Below are 15,562 nucleotides of genomic sequence, written 5' to 3'. Positions count from 1 at the left end.
GTGGTATTTAAGGTCTTATGGAATTATAAGATGCACAACTGTAATTGTACAAAGGACTGTAAAAGGAAAAATTTGTAGATGGCTTATTATTGACTGTCATTTTTATTACTTAGGGGGAAAGACTTAATTTCCCAATTCAAGTTGCTTTGCATTTATTATAACCTTAAAGTAGATAATGCATCTACTTTCAATTCAGAAAATTAAAACATTTTCATTTCATTCTTTTTATAACTGCCAAGCAAAACATTAGGAGTACTTCTAAAGAATTGTAAAGTTTATAGCAACACTGTAGCAGAAGGATAAAGGTGGTAGAGGTCTTTAAAATCAAAATCAGTAATAGAAACAGTAACAGAAATAGAAATTGATGCTAGTGCAATGTTAATTCGGCATTTTTCAAAACATAAATCTAACTTATTAAATCTTTTATACACACACACACACACACACACACTGTCAATTTGGTTTCCATACAACACCCAGTGCTCATCCCAACAGGTGCCCTCCTCAATGCCCATCACCCACTTTCCCCTCTCCCCCACCCCCCATCAACCCTCAATTTGTTCCCAGTATTTGAGAGTCTCTTATGGTTTGCCTCCTTCCCTCTCTGTAACTTTTTCCCCCCTTCCCCTCCCCCCTGGTCTTCTGTTAAGTTTCTTAGGATCCACATAGGAGTGAAAACATAGTATCTGTCTTTCTCTGCCTGACTTATTTCACTTAGCATAATACTCTCCAGTTCCATCCATGTTGCTACAAATGGCCAGATTTCATTCTTTCTCATTGCCAAGTAGTATTCCATTATATATGTAAACCACATCTTTTTTTATTTATTTGTCAGTTGATGGACATTAACTTATTAAATCTTAGACGTATTTATTGGATTAAGGGATATTGAAGAAGCAGTATACTAAAAACTGAGATGCAATATCAGAATTGTAGATATTTGTACTTGGGTAGAATGTTCTTTAATGAAAATATCCATGATCATATTTAGCGTAGAAGTTATCAAAAGGACACTGAAAAAAGTCATGATTCTGTTATGAAATATTTCAAACATACAAGAAGTAGAAAAAAAATGTAATGCACTCCCATATTCCCATCACCCAGATTCAACAGTTTTCAATATCTTGGCACATTTGCTTTATTATTTTTTTCCTTAAACTAAAAGTCCTTCACAACATGTCATTTCACCTTTATGTAGTTTGTGTCTCTAAAAAATTAACCATGATGACATTATCATATTGATCAAAATTAAAAATAAGTCTTTTGTCACCATCATAAATAATAGTCCATAAATCAGATTTATCAGATTAATTCACAGATGTCTCTAGAGTTGACTTGTTCTAATCAAGACTTAAACAGTGTCCATTTATTACAAATGGTTGTTAATCACTTTAGGTCCTTTTTTAAAAAAAATTATTAACATCTTACTAGTATAGTACATTTGTCATTATTAATGAACCAAATTGATAACATTATTATTACCTAAAATCTATGCTTAGATTTTCTTAGTTTTTACCCAGTGTCCTTTTTCTGTTCTGGGATCCCATCCAGGATCTCACAGTACATTTAATTATCATGTCTCCTCATGCTCCTCTTGCCCGTGACAGTTTCTCAGAGTTTCCTTGTTTTTGATGACCTTGATATTTTTGAGGATTACCAGTTACTTTGTAGAGTCCCTCAACTCTCATGAGATTTTTTTCTCATGATTAGATAGACTTGGGTTATTGATTTTTGGGAGGAAGACCACAGAGATAAAGTGTCATTCTCATCACATCACATCAAGGGTATATATTATCAACATGACTTACTACTGTTGATACTGCCCTTCATCCCCTACCTGAGGCGATGTCATCATGTTTCTCTACTGTAAAGTTACTCCCCCCCCCCCATTCTCCATAATATAAACTTTGGGAGGAAGTTACTATGTGAGGCCAGTGCTGAAGGCATGGAGAATTATGCTCCATCTTTTTGATAATTCCATAAATTACTTGAAATTTTTGTGAATGGAAGATTTGTCTGTTCTTCCCCATTTATTTACTCAATTATTCATTATTCAGCAATTTACTTAGTGATTCAGACATTTATTTGCATCAGTGAGGATGTATAGGTATTTATACTTCAGATTATAATCCAAAACTACTTTGTTTTGTTGCTCAAATTGTTCCAGTTTATCAGAGGGGCACTTTGGGTTGGCTCCTGTGTCTCTGATATACCCCGTCTTTTTTGTTTGTTTTCCTCCCACACCTGCTTACTTTCTGGTACTATAAGATGTTCCAGACTCATCATCTGTATTCCCTGCCCTAGCCTAGAACTAGACATTTCTCCAAGGAGCCCTGCTTCATTTTACTAGAGAATGGTATTAGAAACCAAGATCTGAGCTCTGTTTGTGCTTGTTGCTACTAGAGTGTCACTGTTTCTTGGCCTTGTGAGCTAACAGCAAGGGTATATATGTGTATATATACATATATCTATAGATATTTCTCTATATAACCAGATAGAACTTACAAGATTTATATATAGCATACTCATGAACTCATGAGTTTATACTGATGTTTCCAACTCTAACCCATTACTACATGGATCACTGTAGCCTTCTTTGTTCATAACTGCCCATTCCAACAGTGAGAAACTTGGCTCCCACCATCTGCTATCCATTTATTTAATTGTTCAATTTCAGTATGGATATATAATGGCTGCATTTGTTTCCTAGGGATGCTATAATAAATCACCATAAACTTGGTGGCTTAGAACCGCAGAAATTTATCTTCTTAGAAAGTTCTAGAGCCTAGAGTCCAAAATCAATAGGAAGAAATATGGAAGAAGAAAAAGAAGAAAACAGTGTAGATCATAAGAGAGAGATGTAGAACATGGTCAAAGGTTTTATCAGAGTATAGTTGGAATCCCGGAAAAAGAGGAGAAGAAAACATAAGTAATAATTGAAGAAATAGTCTACAAGTGCATTACCAATCTGAAGTAAGACATCAACCCACAAATTCAGGAAGCTCAGCAACCCCAAGTAGGGCAAATTCAAAAAACAGTACCTAAGCACACTATGATCAAGCTGAAAGCCAAAATGAAGAGAAAAATCTTAAAAGCAATCAGAGGGGAAAAAAAAAAAGACAACAGAAATGATGAAATAACATAATATGTAATGACATTTTTTTAACATACAAAACCCCCTGCCAATGTAGAATTCTAATTGTAGCTGAGTTAACAGAGGCCAGGTTTATCCCTTTGCCTCAAACAAACAAAAAATCTGACATTAGACAGCACAACTCATTGATTCATGAAAGAAGGGAAACAAGATGAGCCCTGCAGTTTTCCAGCTTACTGGCTGGAGAGAGTTTCCAGGCTGCAGTATACGAAGGGGGAATCCAAGTGAAGGTTAGCAGTCTCCCTGAGTTGAGGAGATAGAAGTTGAAGTCTGGGGAGGCCACGGGGATTGAGTTTGCAGTATAAAGTACAGGAAGAGAGAGCTCCAGAGAGTTTTCCAGAGATCTGCAGTACTTCTCAAGTCTTCATCTGAGTATTGAACAGTGCATGATACATGTGAGGAAGCTACCTGAGCCTGGGAGTAGAACCCTTTGAAAGCATCAGAATAATCCTTATGCCAGTTGGACCAGTTTGTGTTCTTACCCACCATAGTGGAAGTTCTTGTAATTTACGGGGTAAATTACACTTACTGAAGGAGTGAATGGGTAAATAAGTTGGTACATCCAAACAGTGGATTATTTTCAACACTGAAAAAAAGTAAGCTATCAAGCCATGAAAAGTCATGGAGGAATCTTAAGTACATATTACTAGTGAAAGAAACCAGTCTGAGAAGGCTACGTACTGTGTGTGACATTCTGGAAAAGGCAAAACTGGAGACAGTAAAAAGATCAGCGGTTCAAAGCGCGGGTTGGGGGGAGAGGAGAGAAAGGATGAATAAGCAGAGCACAGAGGATTTTTAGGGCAGTGAAAGTACCTTGTGTGATACCGCAATGATGGGTACATGTCATACATTTGTCCAAACCTGTAGAATGTACAATACCAAAAGTGACCCTATGGTGAACTGCACTTTGGGTGATAATGCTGTCAGTATAGGTTCATCAGTTGTAACAAATGTACCACTCTGGTGGGGTGTGTTGATAATGATGGGAGCTATGCATGCATGTGGTCAGAGGTTATATGAATAGGAAATCTCTGTACCTTTGCTCACTTTCGTGAACGTAAAACTGCTTTTAAAAAGATAGTTTAAGACAAAACAAAAACACTGTCATTCTAGAATTCTGAACTTGATGAAAATATCCTTCAACAATGAAAGTGAAATGGAAACATCTTAAACGAAAATGAGAGGATTCCTGTCCAGTAGACCTGCGCTATAAGAAATACTAAGGAAGTATTCAGGATGTATATTTAGTATTCATCCCTTCAGGATGAAGGGAAATAATACCAGATGAAAATTCAGATCTTTACAAGGATCGAAGAGTACTAGACATGGTAAATTTGTAGGTTAAAATAACAACTTTTTTCTTACCTTAAATTATTTAAGAGACAATTGACTTGAAGTTTTTTAAATGTAGAGTTTATAACAGAATAAATAAGTGTAAAGGACGGGAACTGGGCAAATGGAAGTATCCTGTTGTAAGTTTCTTATATGTGCATTGGTGGACTAATAAGATTAAGATATGAATTATAAACTCTAGAACAATCATTAAGAAAATTAAACAAGGGAAAACTAAAATATAACATAAAATAAAAAGTACGAAAATACATGTTTTTTTTCCAAGTTTTATTTAAATTACAGTTAACATACAGTGTAATCTTACTTTCAGGTGTAGAATTTAGTGATGTAGCACTTAGAACACCCAGTGCTCATCACAACAAGGGCCCTCCTAATCCCCATCACCTATTTAACCCATCCCCCTCCCCTATTTAACCCATCCCCCTCCCCCTCCCCTTTGGTAGCCATCAGTTTGTGTTCTGTAGCTATGAATTTGTTTCTTGGGGTCGCCTGGGTGGCTCATTCCATTGAGTGACTGACTCTTGATTTCTGCTTAGGTCATGATCCCAGGGTTGTGGGATTGAGCCCAGCGTCTGGCTCCGTACTGAATGTGGAACCTGTTTAAGATTCTTTCTCCCTCTTTCCTCTCCCCCACATGCACTCTCTCTCTCTCTCTCTCTCTCTCTCTCTCTGTCTCAAATAAAATTTTTTTAAAAATTGGGGGGACGGCACTTGGATGGCTCAGTTGATTGAGCGTCATGATCTCACACGGCTCAGGTCATGATTTCACACGGTTCATGATTTCTAGCCCCGTGCTGGGCTGTCTGCTGTCAATGAAGAGCCCGCTCTGCCCCCCTCTCTCTCTGCACTTCCCCCACTCATGCTCTCTCTGTCAAAAAATAAATAAACATTAAAAAAATTTTTTTGTAAGAGTCTGTTTCTTGGTTTTCCTCCCCCGCCCCAAAATGCATGTTCAACCAATAGAAGTCAAGAAAGAGAGAATGAAGTATTAATGAGACAAAAAAATAAGATGGTAAACAAATTCAACTGTATGAATGTTAATTAAATGTAAATGGATTAAACATTAATTAAAATGCAAAGTTTATATATCTGGATTTTTAAAAACCCCATACATTTAAAAAAAATCTATACATCTGCAGGTGAAATTAAGAAAACCGTTCCATTTATAATAGCATCAAAAGAGGAAAATACTTAGGAATCAATTGAACAAGGGAACTGCAGAAATTGTACTGGAGCCTGTTTCAGATTCTGTGTCTCCCTCGCTCTCTACCCCTCCCCCACTCACTCTCTGTCTCTTTCTTCTTCAAAAATAAATAAACATTAAAAATTTTTTTTTAATCTTAAAAAAAGTATTGTCATGCATCAGATGACTATTGTTAGGGAGGCAACATTCTCTAAATTGATACATGGAGTTAATGTAAGCCCTATCAGATTCTGGCTGGCATTTTTGCAGAAATGAACAAACTAATCTTAAAATTCACATGGAAACGCAAGGGATCCCAAATAGCCAAAGCATCTTGAAAGAGAAGAACAAAGTTGGAGGATTCACACTTGCTGATTTCAAAACTTTATACAATGCTATAGTAATCAAAATGGTGTGGTACAAGGATAAGGATAGACATACAGATCAATAGAATAGAATTGAGAGTCAGACATAAATCCTCATATTTACAGTAAGTTTTCAACAAAGGTACAAAGACCATCCAATGGGGAAAGACCAGTCTTTTCAACAGATGGCATTTAGGACAGCTGGATAGCCACATGGTCACACCATATGTTTGATAAGATTTATAAGATTCTTTTGATGGTGGGGACACAATCATTGACACTCCGGTAGATGAAAGGCAAAACTGTTCTTTAGAGCTCCAAATGACAACGCTGCCATGTAGGCCACATGGGATTGCACCTGGAACAGAGTAACAGCAAGCTGCAGTTGTAGGGGGCAGCTTAATGAAGCAAATGTGTTGGGGTTAGCTTTCATAGGCTCCCTTCAGCCTGGTTAATTTGAATAATTCTGTGGGCTCTGGGGCATATGGACTGTACCTGGTTGTTTGGTACTGTCTCTGGAGCAATTAAAGTGGCCACATAATGGCCCTAGAGTGTGAGAGCCTGATAAGGGAGATGGTTGAGAGGTGGCCTTTTATCAGTTGCTCAAGAACTGACCAGCCTCTAGCCAGGGACTCAGAACTGGGTCAAGACAGCATTTCAAAAAAGCTTAAAGCTATATTACACCATATATACAACTTAACTCCAAATGAGTCAAAGACCTAAATGTAAAAGCTAAAAGTATAAAGGTCTTAGAAAAAAAAAAATAGGCATAAGTTTTCATGACCTTAGCTCGGCGATGGTTTCTTAGATATAACACCAAAAACATAACCAATAACATTGGCTTCATCAAAATTAAAACGTTTTGTGTAAAGACAATTCACAGAATGGGAGAGAATATTTGCAAATCACATATCTGATAAGGGACTTATATCCAGACTTATATTCAAAGAACTTATGACTTGTCTTTATCCTTAATCTTTTGTCTGTTTGATAGATATATCAGATACTGAGAGCTGTGGATGTTTGTTTACTTTTTATTTTTCAAGGTAGTATCATTAGGTACACACAGAGTTGATATTGTTTTGTCATCTTGGTGGATTGTTCATTTTATTTATAAGTTTTATCTGTCTTTAGTGTATTTCACTTTAAATTTTGTTTAGCTGATACTAATATTGTATCAACTTTCTTTTGGTTAATATTTGCCTGGTATATCTTTTTTCCATCCTTTTACTCATCTTTTATGGTTTTGTGTAGGTAAGTCTCTTCTAGGGAGCGTATAATTGCAGTTTTTTATTGTTGGGTGCATATATCTCTTTCAGTAAACATTTTTTAAATTTTATATTCATTCTGACAATCTCATAATTCATTTAATTTTATAATTCATTTAATCTGTTTTCCATATTGGAACTTATTTTCTACTGTATCATATAGTATTTTCTTTTTACCTTTTTTTGGTTTTTGTTATTTTTCCCTTCTGCCTTTCTTTGGATTGACTAGCTTTTTTTCTTTTTTACATTCCTTCTGCTATTTTATGTAAAAAAATTTTTTTAATGTTTATATATTTAATGTTTATTTTAATGTTTAAATTTTTTTTAATTTTATTTATTTGACAGAGAGACTGAGCATGAGTGGGAGAGGAGCAGAGACAGAGGGAGACACAGAATCCAAAGCAGGTTCCAGGCTCTGAGCTGTCAGCACAGAGCCGGACATGGGGCTTGAACTCATGGACTGTGAGATCATGGCCTGAGCCGAAGTCAGATGCTTAACCAACTGAGCCACCTAAGCACCCTTTCTCTTTTTGATTTAGCTCAGTTTTGGTAGAATATGTCAATCTGTTCTCTTAATTTTGTTTTAATTTTTCTTAAATATCTCCACCAGTTCCTGCCATGTGCTTATATCTTCAAATGTCAATGGAATCTTGCCCATAAACTCAATCACCAAGCTCTCTTGTGTTCTATTGGCAATTTAGCATCTAACCATTGAAAAGGGTCTAGGTTTCCCTTCTAGCCTAAATGTTTATTAGTAGGGGAATGATTAGGTAACGTTTTTATTTTTATAAAGTAGTTATTTTTTTTTAAGTTCATTTATTCCCATTGGGGCGCCTGGGTGGCTCAGTTGGTTAAGCATTTGACTTCAGCTCAGGTCATGATCTCACAGTTCGTTAGTTCAAGTCCTGCATCAGGCTTTCTGCTGTCAGTGCAGAGCTTGCTTCAGATCCTGTCTCTCTCTCTCTCTCTCTCTCTCTCTCTCTCTCTCTCTGCCTCTGCTCACTCTGTCTCTCAAAATAAATAAATAAACTTTAAAAGTTGTTTTTTTTTTTCAACGTTTATTTATTTTTGGGACAGAGAGAGACAGAGCATGAACGGGGGAGGGGCAGAGAGAGAGGGAGACACAGAATCGGAAACAGGCTCCAGGCTCTGAGCCATCAGCCCAGAGCCCGACGCGGGGCTCGAACTCACGGACCGCAAGATCGTGACCTGGCTGAAGTTGGACGCTTAACCGACTGCGCCACCCAGGCGCCCCAAACTTTAAAAGTTTTTTAAAAAATCTATATTTTGAAAGAGACAGAGTGTGAGTGGGGGAGGGGTGGAGAGAGAGGATCCCAAGCAGGCTCCACACTCTCAGCCCAGAGCCAGATGCGGGGCTCAAACTCACAAACGGTGAGATCATGACCTGAGCTGAAATCAAGAGTTGGACACTTAACCAACTGAGCCAGTCTAAGGAGGATGACTTTCCAAAATAGAGGAGAATCATTCTTTCATGAAGTATATAGAAACACATTTGCTCCTTTCTTAGCCTGCCAGTATATATGAAGAAAATAGAAATGATTGAGAAGAGAGTTATACAACTATAAATGTTTGGATTTTTCAGAATGGAGAAAAACATTTTGGTGGCAATTTAATAGTCATTTTCATATGTATGAAGTTTTATTTTTTTTAATTTAATGTTTATTTTTAAGAGAGAGAGTGTGTGCAGGAGAGGGGCAGAGAGAGAGAGAGAGGGAGACACAGAATCCGAAGTGGGCTCCAGGCTCTGAGCTGTTAGCACAAAGCCAGACGTGGGGCTAGAACCCATAAGCCGTGAGATCATGACCTGGGCTGAAGTCAGACATTTAACCGACTGAGCCACCCAGGCACCCCATGTATACCAAGTTTTAATCTCAAAAGTCATAACCTGGTGGTTTTTCAGGTGGGAGGTTTGGGGATCCAGGGAAGCACTCCTACCTTTTGAGTACCTACCACAATCTGTCATAAACTCTTATCTGTTAACATTTTAATCTCTTGCTCATTTATATGGTAGGCCTCTTCTCTCTATTAAGAACCCAGGGCTCTTAAGAAAAAACAATATGTGCAGTATCACCAAGAGTACTTCTAGAAGAAAATATTATAAATTATAACATACATTTTTTAGGTTACAAGGAGAAATGGTTAATAATGGTGAAAATTCTTAAGCATTGTGGTTGCTCACCTATGGAAATCTAGCAACTTTTACTTTTCTGGAAGCATTAAGCTGAAATTTTTTGAAAGTTTAAGGATGATTCTGCCTAAAGCTACTGGAGGAGATATTTTCTTCTTCAAAGTCTTGAGATACGTAAGATGCTATAATTTGGTATTTTTGTGATCTCAAATGTGTTATTTATTTCCTTTTCTCAAGGTGGATGATATAAATGCAGCTGTGATGGATTTGAAAGAGAAGAAGATTCGTATTCTAAGTGAAGATCCCAAAATAGGAGCACATGGAAAACCAGTGATTTTTCTCCATCCTAAAGACTGTGGTGGTGTTCTTGTGGAATTGGAGCAAGCTTGATTTATATTTGCAAGAAACTTAAAAAATTCCCATCAACATATACTGAAAAACCCCATCAAATTATACTCCAGCATTGAATTCTTCACTCCTTCTATCAATGAAAAGTTCAAAATTAAAAGCCAAATTAAAGAGATTTTTTAAATTATATATACACATAATATATATTTGACATATTTGTTAATTTGGGTTTTTTCTGATTTGGAGGAATCCTTGGTTATTAAGTACTTAGGGAATATTATTAAAATCATATTCATAGAAAAATTTTTCCTGTTCAAAATGGGGTAACTGATTACGATATGTTACTGTATGACTGTGTGTGTGCATGCGTGTGTGTGTGCATGCACATGCACATGTGTGTGAGGTGGGATGGAGTTATGAAATGATGCCTGACAGTTGCATAGCTACATATTTGGGACAAAGTGCTTTCTGAGGATGTTATGGAGAGTTTTTTTAATTTAATTTAATTTAATTTTTTTAAATTTGTTTAATTTATTTTTGAGAGAAAAAGAGAGCATCAGAGGAGGAGGGGCAGAGAGAGGGGGAGACAGAATCTGAAGCAGGCTCCAGGCTCCCAGCTATCAGCACAGAGCCGGATGCAGGGCTTGAATTCACAGACCACAAGATCATGACCTGAGCCAAGGTTGGATGCTTAACTAACTGAGCCACCCAGGTGCCCCAGGGAAAGTTTTTTAGAGCAAACTTTTCAACTTACGGAATTTTGACAAAATTTGTGCTCCTCTGGAATAATTCATGTTCACAGGTTCCGTATGGGCAGGTATTTTGGGTGCTAGTGATAGGTATATGAATAAGTTTTGCAGAAAACTTCATGCATGATCTAGTGAGTGCATAGGTAGCTGATTTTTTTTTTTTTTCTAATCAGTAGGCCTGCAGAGGGCAGTGAATTTGTAGGGTTATCTATCACTTCAGGTGATGGAATACCCCACGTCCTAGAGGAAAATATAAAATAAATAGAAACCCATTGCCAAGAAACTTATGGTCCAGTTGGGAAAACTACTTCATGAAGTAAATGTAAATACGCACAAAGCAATATGAAGGAGTTGAAAAGAAAAGGAAAGGGAAAGGAATATCAATCTCAGAGGATGAACTTAGGGGTATATCAGATTATAATATAGTAGAAGTATCAAGATGAATTTCAAGAATCTTGGATGGATGGATAAAATGCATAATGTATGGGAAAGTGGTTAATGTCTCAGATTCATGGATGATTGGATGTTGAGTAAATGAGTAGTGGGGTACACACTGAACTTGTTATAAAAGACAAGTACACATCTAGTTATACTTGTCACTTAAAAGTTAAAAGCAAAAATAGCATCTGATGTGGTTCTCAATGTATGTAGAGGTAATACTCAAGACAACTGTAACATAAGGGAGGGGGAAGGATAATGGAACCTAAATGGTGATTAAGTATCTACATTCCACTTGAAGAGGTAACTTGATACTAGTAGACTGTGATAAACTGTGTATGTATATTATAATCCCTAGAGTAACCACTGAAAATACTATACAGAGTTAACACTAAAATATGTAGACAAATAAAAATGGAATAGTAGATAATGTATTAAAATATTATAAATATTTTATATGTAAAATATAAAAACAAGTATATATAAATATAAAAATATTTAATATAAAAAATTCACTTGAATTTCTCTTCAAGCCCACTTGAAGACAGATAAGGGGAAACGGAAAAAAACCAGAAAACAATAAAATGACCTACATCCTAATGCATCAATGATTACATTAAATGTAAATGGTCTAAACACAACAATTTAGAGATATTCAGTGAATGGATAAAAAACAAGCCCCAGCCACATGCTATGTACAAGAAATTCACTTCAGGTTCTCCTGGATGGCTCAATTTGTTGAACATTTAACTGTTGATTTTGGCTCAGGTCATGATCCAGGGTGTGCAATTGAGCCCTGCATTAGGTTCCACACTGAACACGGAGCCTGCTTAAGATTCTCTCTCTCCCTATCTCCCATTCATTTGCTCTCTCTCCCACTCTAAAAATAAAAGTAAAAAATAAATTCACTTCAAATATAATGGTATTAGTAGATAAAAGAGTGAAAAAATATATATATACTTTGCAAACACTAAAGAAAACTAGGGTGGTTGTAGGCTTTAGAACTAAAGAAAATTGCCAGGAACAAAGAGGTACATTGCATCTGATAAAAGTACCACGTCATGAAAAAACATAACAATATATGTACATTCACCAAACAACAGAGCTACAAAATAGTACAAAGTGAGAATTGACAGAATTGAAAGAAAAATAGGTCAATTCACAGTTAAAATTGGGGACTTTAACACCTCTTTTGGCATTGTATAGAACTGCTAAACAAAAGTCAACAACCATACAGAAGAACTGAACAGTACCATTAACTAATACAGGATACACATTTTTTCCAAAATTTATGGGGACCTTCACCAAGATAGACCATATCTTAGGTCATAACGCAAGCATTAGCATATTTTTAAAAGGTAAAGCCATAAAAAAGTGCCTTGTGGTCATAACTGAATTAAACTAGAAACCACAAATAATAGGAAAAGTCTCCAGAATCTTCTAAATTACACAGCAAACTTCTAAATAATGTGTCAAAGACAAAAGAAATCTCAGGGAAATAAAAAACATTTAAACTAAATGAAAATCCATAATCTTTTAAATAAAATTAACTGTGAATTTAATTCATCAATTAATAATACAATTCTGTTTTCATAAGCAGAATAAAATTTGGTAGCAATATATACACAATAGTATGTGTTATAGTGTTGATAGCCTCTTAGCATCCATTCATTTTCTCCCTAATAAAATTCTGACTTTGTTAGGTATCGATACTTATTCATGCTCCCTCCCTACCTTCCCCCCAACAACACACACACATAAACCTCAGGTAAAGTCTCACATTTGGCCTTAAATTCCATCTACCTTGCCAATGATGGATTCATAACATGTAATCTATATTTCTATTTTCATTGGTATTTTAAAAGTGTTCATTATTGAATAACAAGTTGAGTTCATTTTATCAGTGGTTTTTTTTAATTAAAAGAAAACTATTTTCACTGAAAAATTATTTCTAAAAAATAAAAATAATTATCTAGTACATCTACATAATTATTTTAAAAGCTTGATGTGGCTTTATGAACATTAAAAAACAAGCAAAATAATTATTCTTGTTACTCATATACTTTAATAACTGCCTTAGTCATATGTATCTGTAATACCTCATTAACATTTTTTCAAAAAAATTTTTCTATTATGATAATATTTTAAAATACAAAATGCTTATATTTTCATCAAAATTATAATTGAGAATTTATATATTGGAAATTATGGATATGTCCAATTATTCTGTGTGGAACATATATGTTTTTTTCTTTTAAATAAGCTTAATTTTTTAGAGCAGTTTTAGGTTCACAGCAGTATTGAACAGAAAGCACAGAGTACTCATATAACCCCTTCCCCATAAATGCACAGCCTCCCCCAGTATCAACTTCTACATAAGAATGGTACATTTGTTAAAATTAACCTAGATTAACACATCATTATTACTCAAAGCTCATAGATTACCTTGGGCTTCACTCTTGGTGTTAAACCTTATATGGGTTTTGATAAATGTATAACAACATGTATCCACCATTATGGTATTATACAGATTAGTTTCACTGCCCTAAAACACCTCTGCTCTCTATTCATCCCACCCTCCCGTCTTTCCCTTGGCAACCACCGGATATTTTTAGCCTCTACATAGTTTTGCATTTTTCAGAATGTCCTATAATTGGAATCATACAGTACTCAGTCTTTTTTTATTGTCTTTTTTATTTGACAGCTCATTTCTTTACAGTGCTGAATAATATTCCATCATCTAGATATAATACAGTGTATTTATCCATTCATCTAGTGAAGGACATCTTGGGTGCTTCCACATTTTGGCAGTTATGAATAAAACTGCAATAAACATCTATGTTTTGGTGTGGATGTATTTTTCAGCTTATTTGAGTAAATACAACGAACATAAATACAGGATCTTACAGTAAGAGTACACTTACTTGAGTTGCCTGGGTGTCTCAGTCAGTTAAGCATATGACTCAATTTCAGATCAGGTCATGATCTCACAGTTGTGAGATTGAGCCCCACATCAGGCTCCACACTGGTCATGGAGCCTGCTTAAAATTCTCCCTCTCTTTCTGCTCCCCACCAAAAAAGAGGATGTTTACTTTTAAGAAACACCAAAATGTCTTCTAAAGTAGCTGTACCATTCTAAATTCCCATCAGGAATGAAGGAGAGTTCCTATCCTTGCCAGCGTTTGTTGTTGCCAATGTTCTGGATTTTGGCTATTCTAATAGATATGTCATGACATCTTGTTGTTTTAATTTCCATTGCCCTGAGAACATATAACGTGGAGTACCTTTTCATATGCTTATTTCTCATTTAGATATTCTTTTATTTTTAATGTTTATTTATATACTTTTGAGTGAAAGAGAAAGAGAGCACAAGCAGGGGAGGGACAGAGAGAAAGGAGACACAGAATCTAAAGCAGGCTCCAGGTTCTGAGCCATCAGCACAGAGCCTGATGTGGCACTCAAACCCATGAACTGCCAGATCATGACCTGAGCTGAAGTTGGATAGTCAACCAACTGAGGCACCCAGGCATCCCTATCTTTCCATTTATTCACATTTTCTTTAATTTCTATTATCTATTCTGTTTCATTAATTTGTTTATTCTTTTACCAATACCACACTGCTTGAGTACTACAGGTTTACAGTACATATTAAAATCAGGTAATATCAGTCTCTGATTTTGTTCTTCAATATTGAGTTCTCTGTACTTACTCTTTTGTCTTGTCATATAAACTTTAGAATATCTTTGTTGACTTCTACAAAATAACCTGCTTGAATTTTGATTGGCATTGTATTTAATCTGTAGATCAAGTTGGGAAGAATTGACATCGTGACAATACTGAGTTTCCCAACCATTAATATGGACTATCTCTCCATTTATTTAAGTCATCTTTAATTTCTTTCATCAGAGCTTTATGGTTCCTTCATATAGATCTTGTACATTTTGCTAGATTTTTACCAAAGTATTTCATTTTTTGTGAAGTGCTAATGGAAATGATAGTGTGTTTTTAATTTCAAATTCCACTTTTTCATTGTTGCTATATAGTAAGGCAATTGATTTTTGCATATTAACCTTGTATCTTGCAACCTTGCTGTAATTACTTAGTATTTCCTGGAGGGATTCTTTGGATTTTCTACTTGGATGATGACATCATCTGTGAACAAAGAGTTTTATTTCTTCCTTCTCAATCTGTATACATTTCTTTTTCTTATCTAATTGCATTAGCTAGAATTTCCAATACAATATTGAAAAGGAGTGGTGAGAGAGGACATTTTTGCCATGTGCCTGATCTTAGCAGGAAAGCTTCAAGTTTCTAATCACTAAGTATGATGTTAGTGGTAGGGTTTTTGTAAATTTTTAAAAATCAATCAATTCTGCTCTATTCCTAGTTTACTGAGATTGTTTTTCTATCATGGATAGGTGTATTAGGGTTATGCAGAGAAACAGAACTAATAGAATATATATACATTTAGATAGATAGGCAGATAGATAGATGATAGATAGATAGATAGATAGATAGATAGATACATTTTATTGCAGGAATTAATTCACATGGT

General features: G+C 35.5%; 1 protein-coding gene across 1 annotated transcript in view; it reads left to right on the top strand.

Annotated features, from left to right (window-relative positions):
• MCEE (methylmalonyl-CoA epimerase) overlaps positions 1-10,009 on the top strand; it is a 29,783-nt gene extending 19,774 nt beyond the window's left edge. The window contains exon 3 of the mRNA XM_045448865.1: positions 9,710-10,009. Within this exon, the coding sequence (XP_045304821.1) occupies positions 9,710-9,862 (153 nt within the window). The 3' untranslated portion in view covers positions 9,863-10,009. The remainder of the gene's footprint in view (positions 1-9,709) is intronic.
• Positions 10,010-15,562: the final 5,553 nt, after the last annotated feature.

Source organism: Leopardus geoffroyi, chromosome B3 (genome assembly GCF_018350155.1).
Source record: "Leopardus geoffroyi isolate Oge1 chromosome B3, O.geoffroyi_Oge1_pat1.0, whole genome shotgun sequence".
In the NCBI taxonomy this organism is placed as follows: Eukaryota; Metazoa; Chordata; class Mammalia; order Carnivora; family Felidae; genus Leopardus; species Leopardus geoffroyi.
This window is presented reverse-complemented; position numbering and strand designations above follow the sequence as displayed.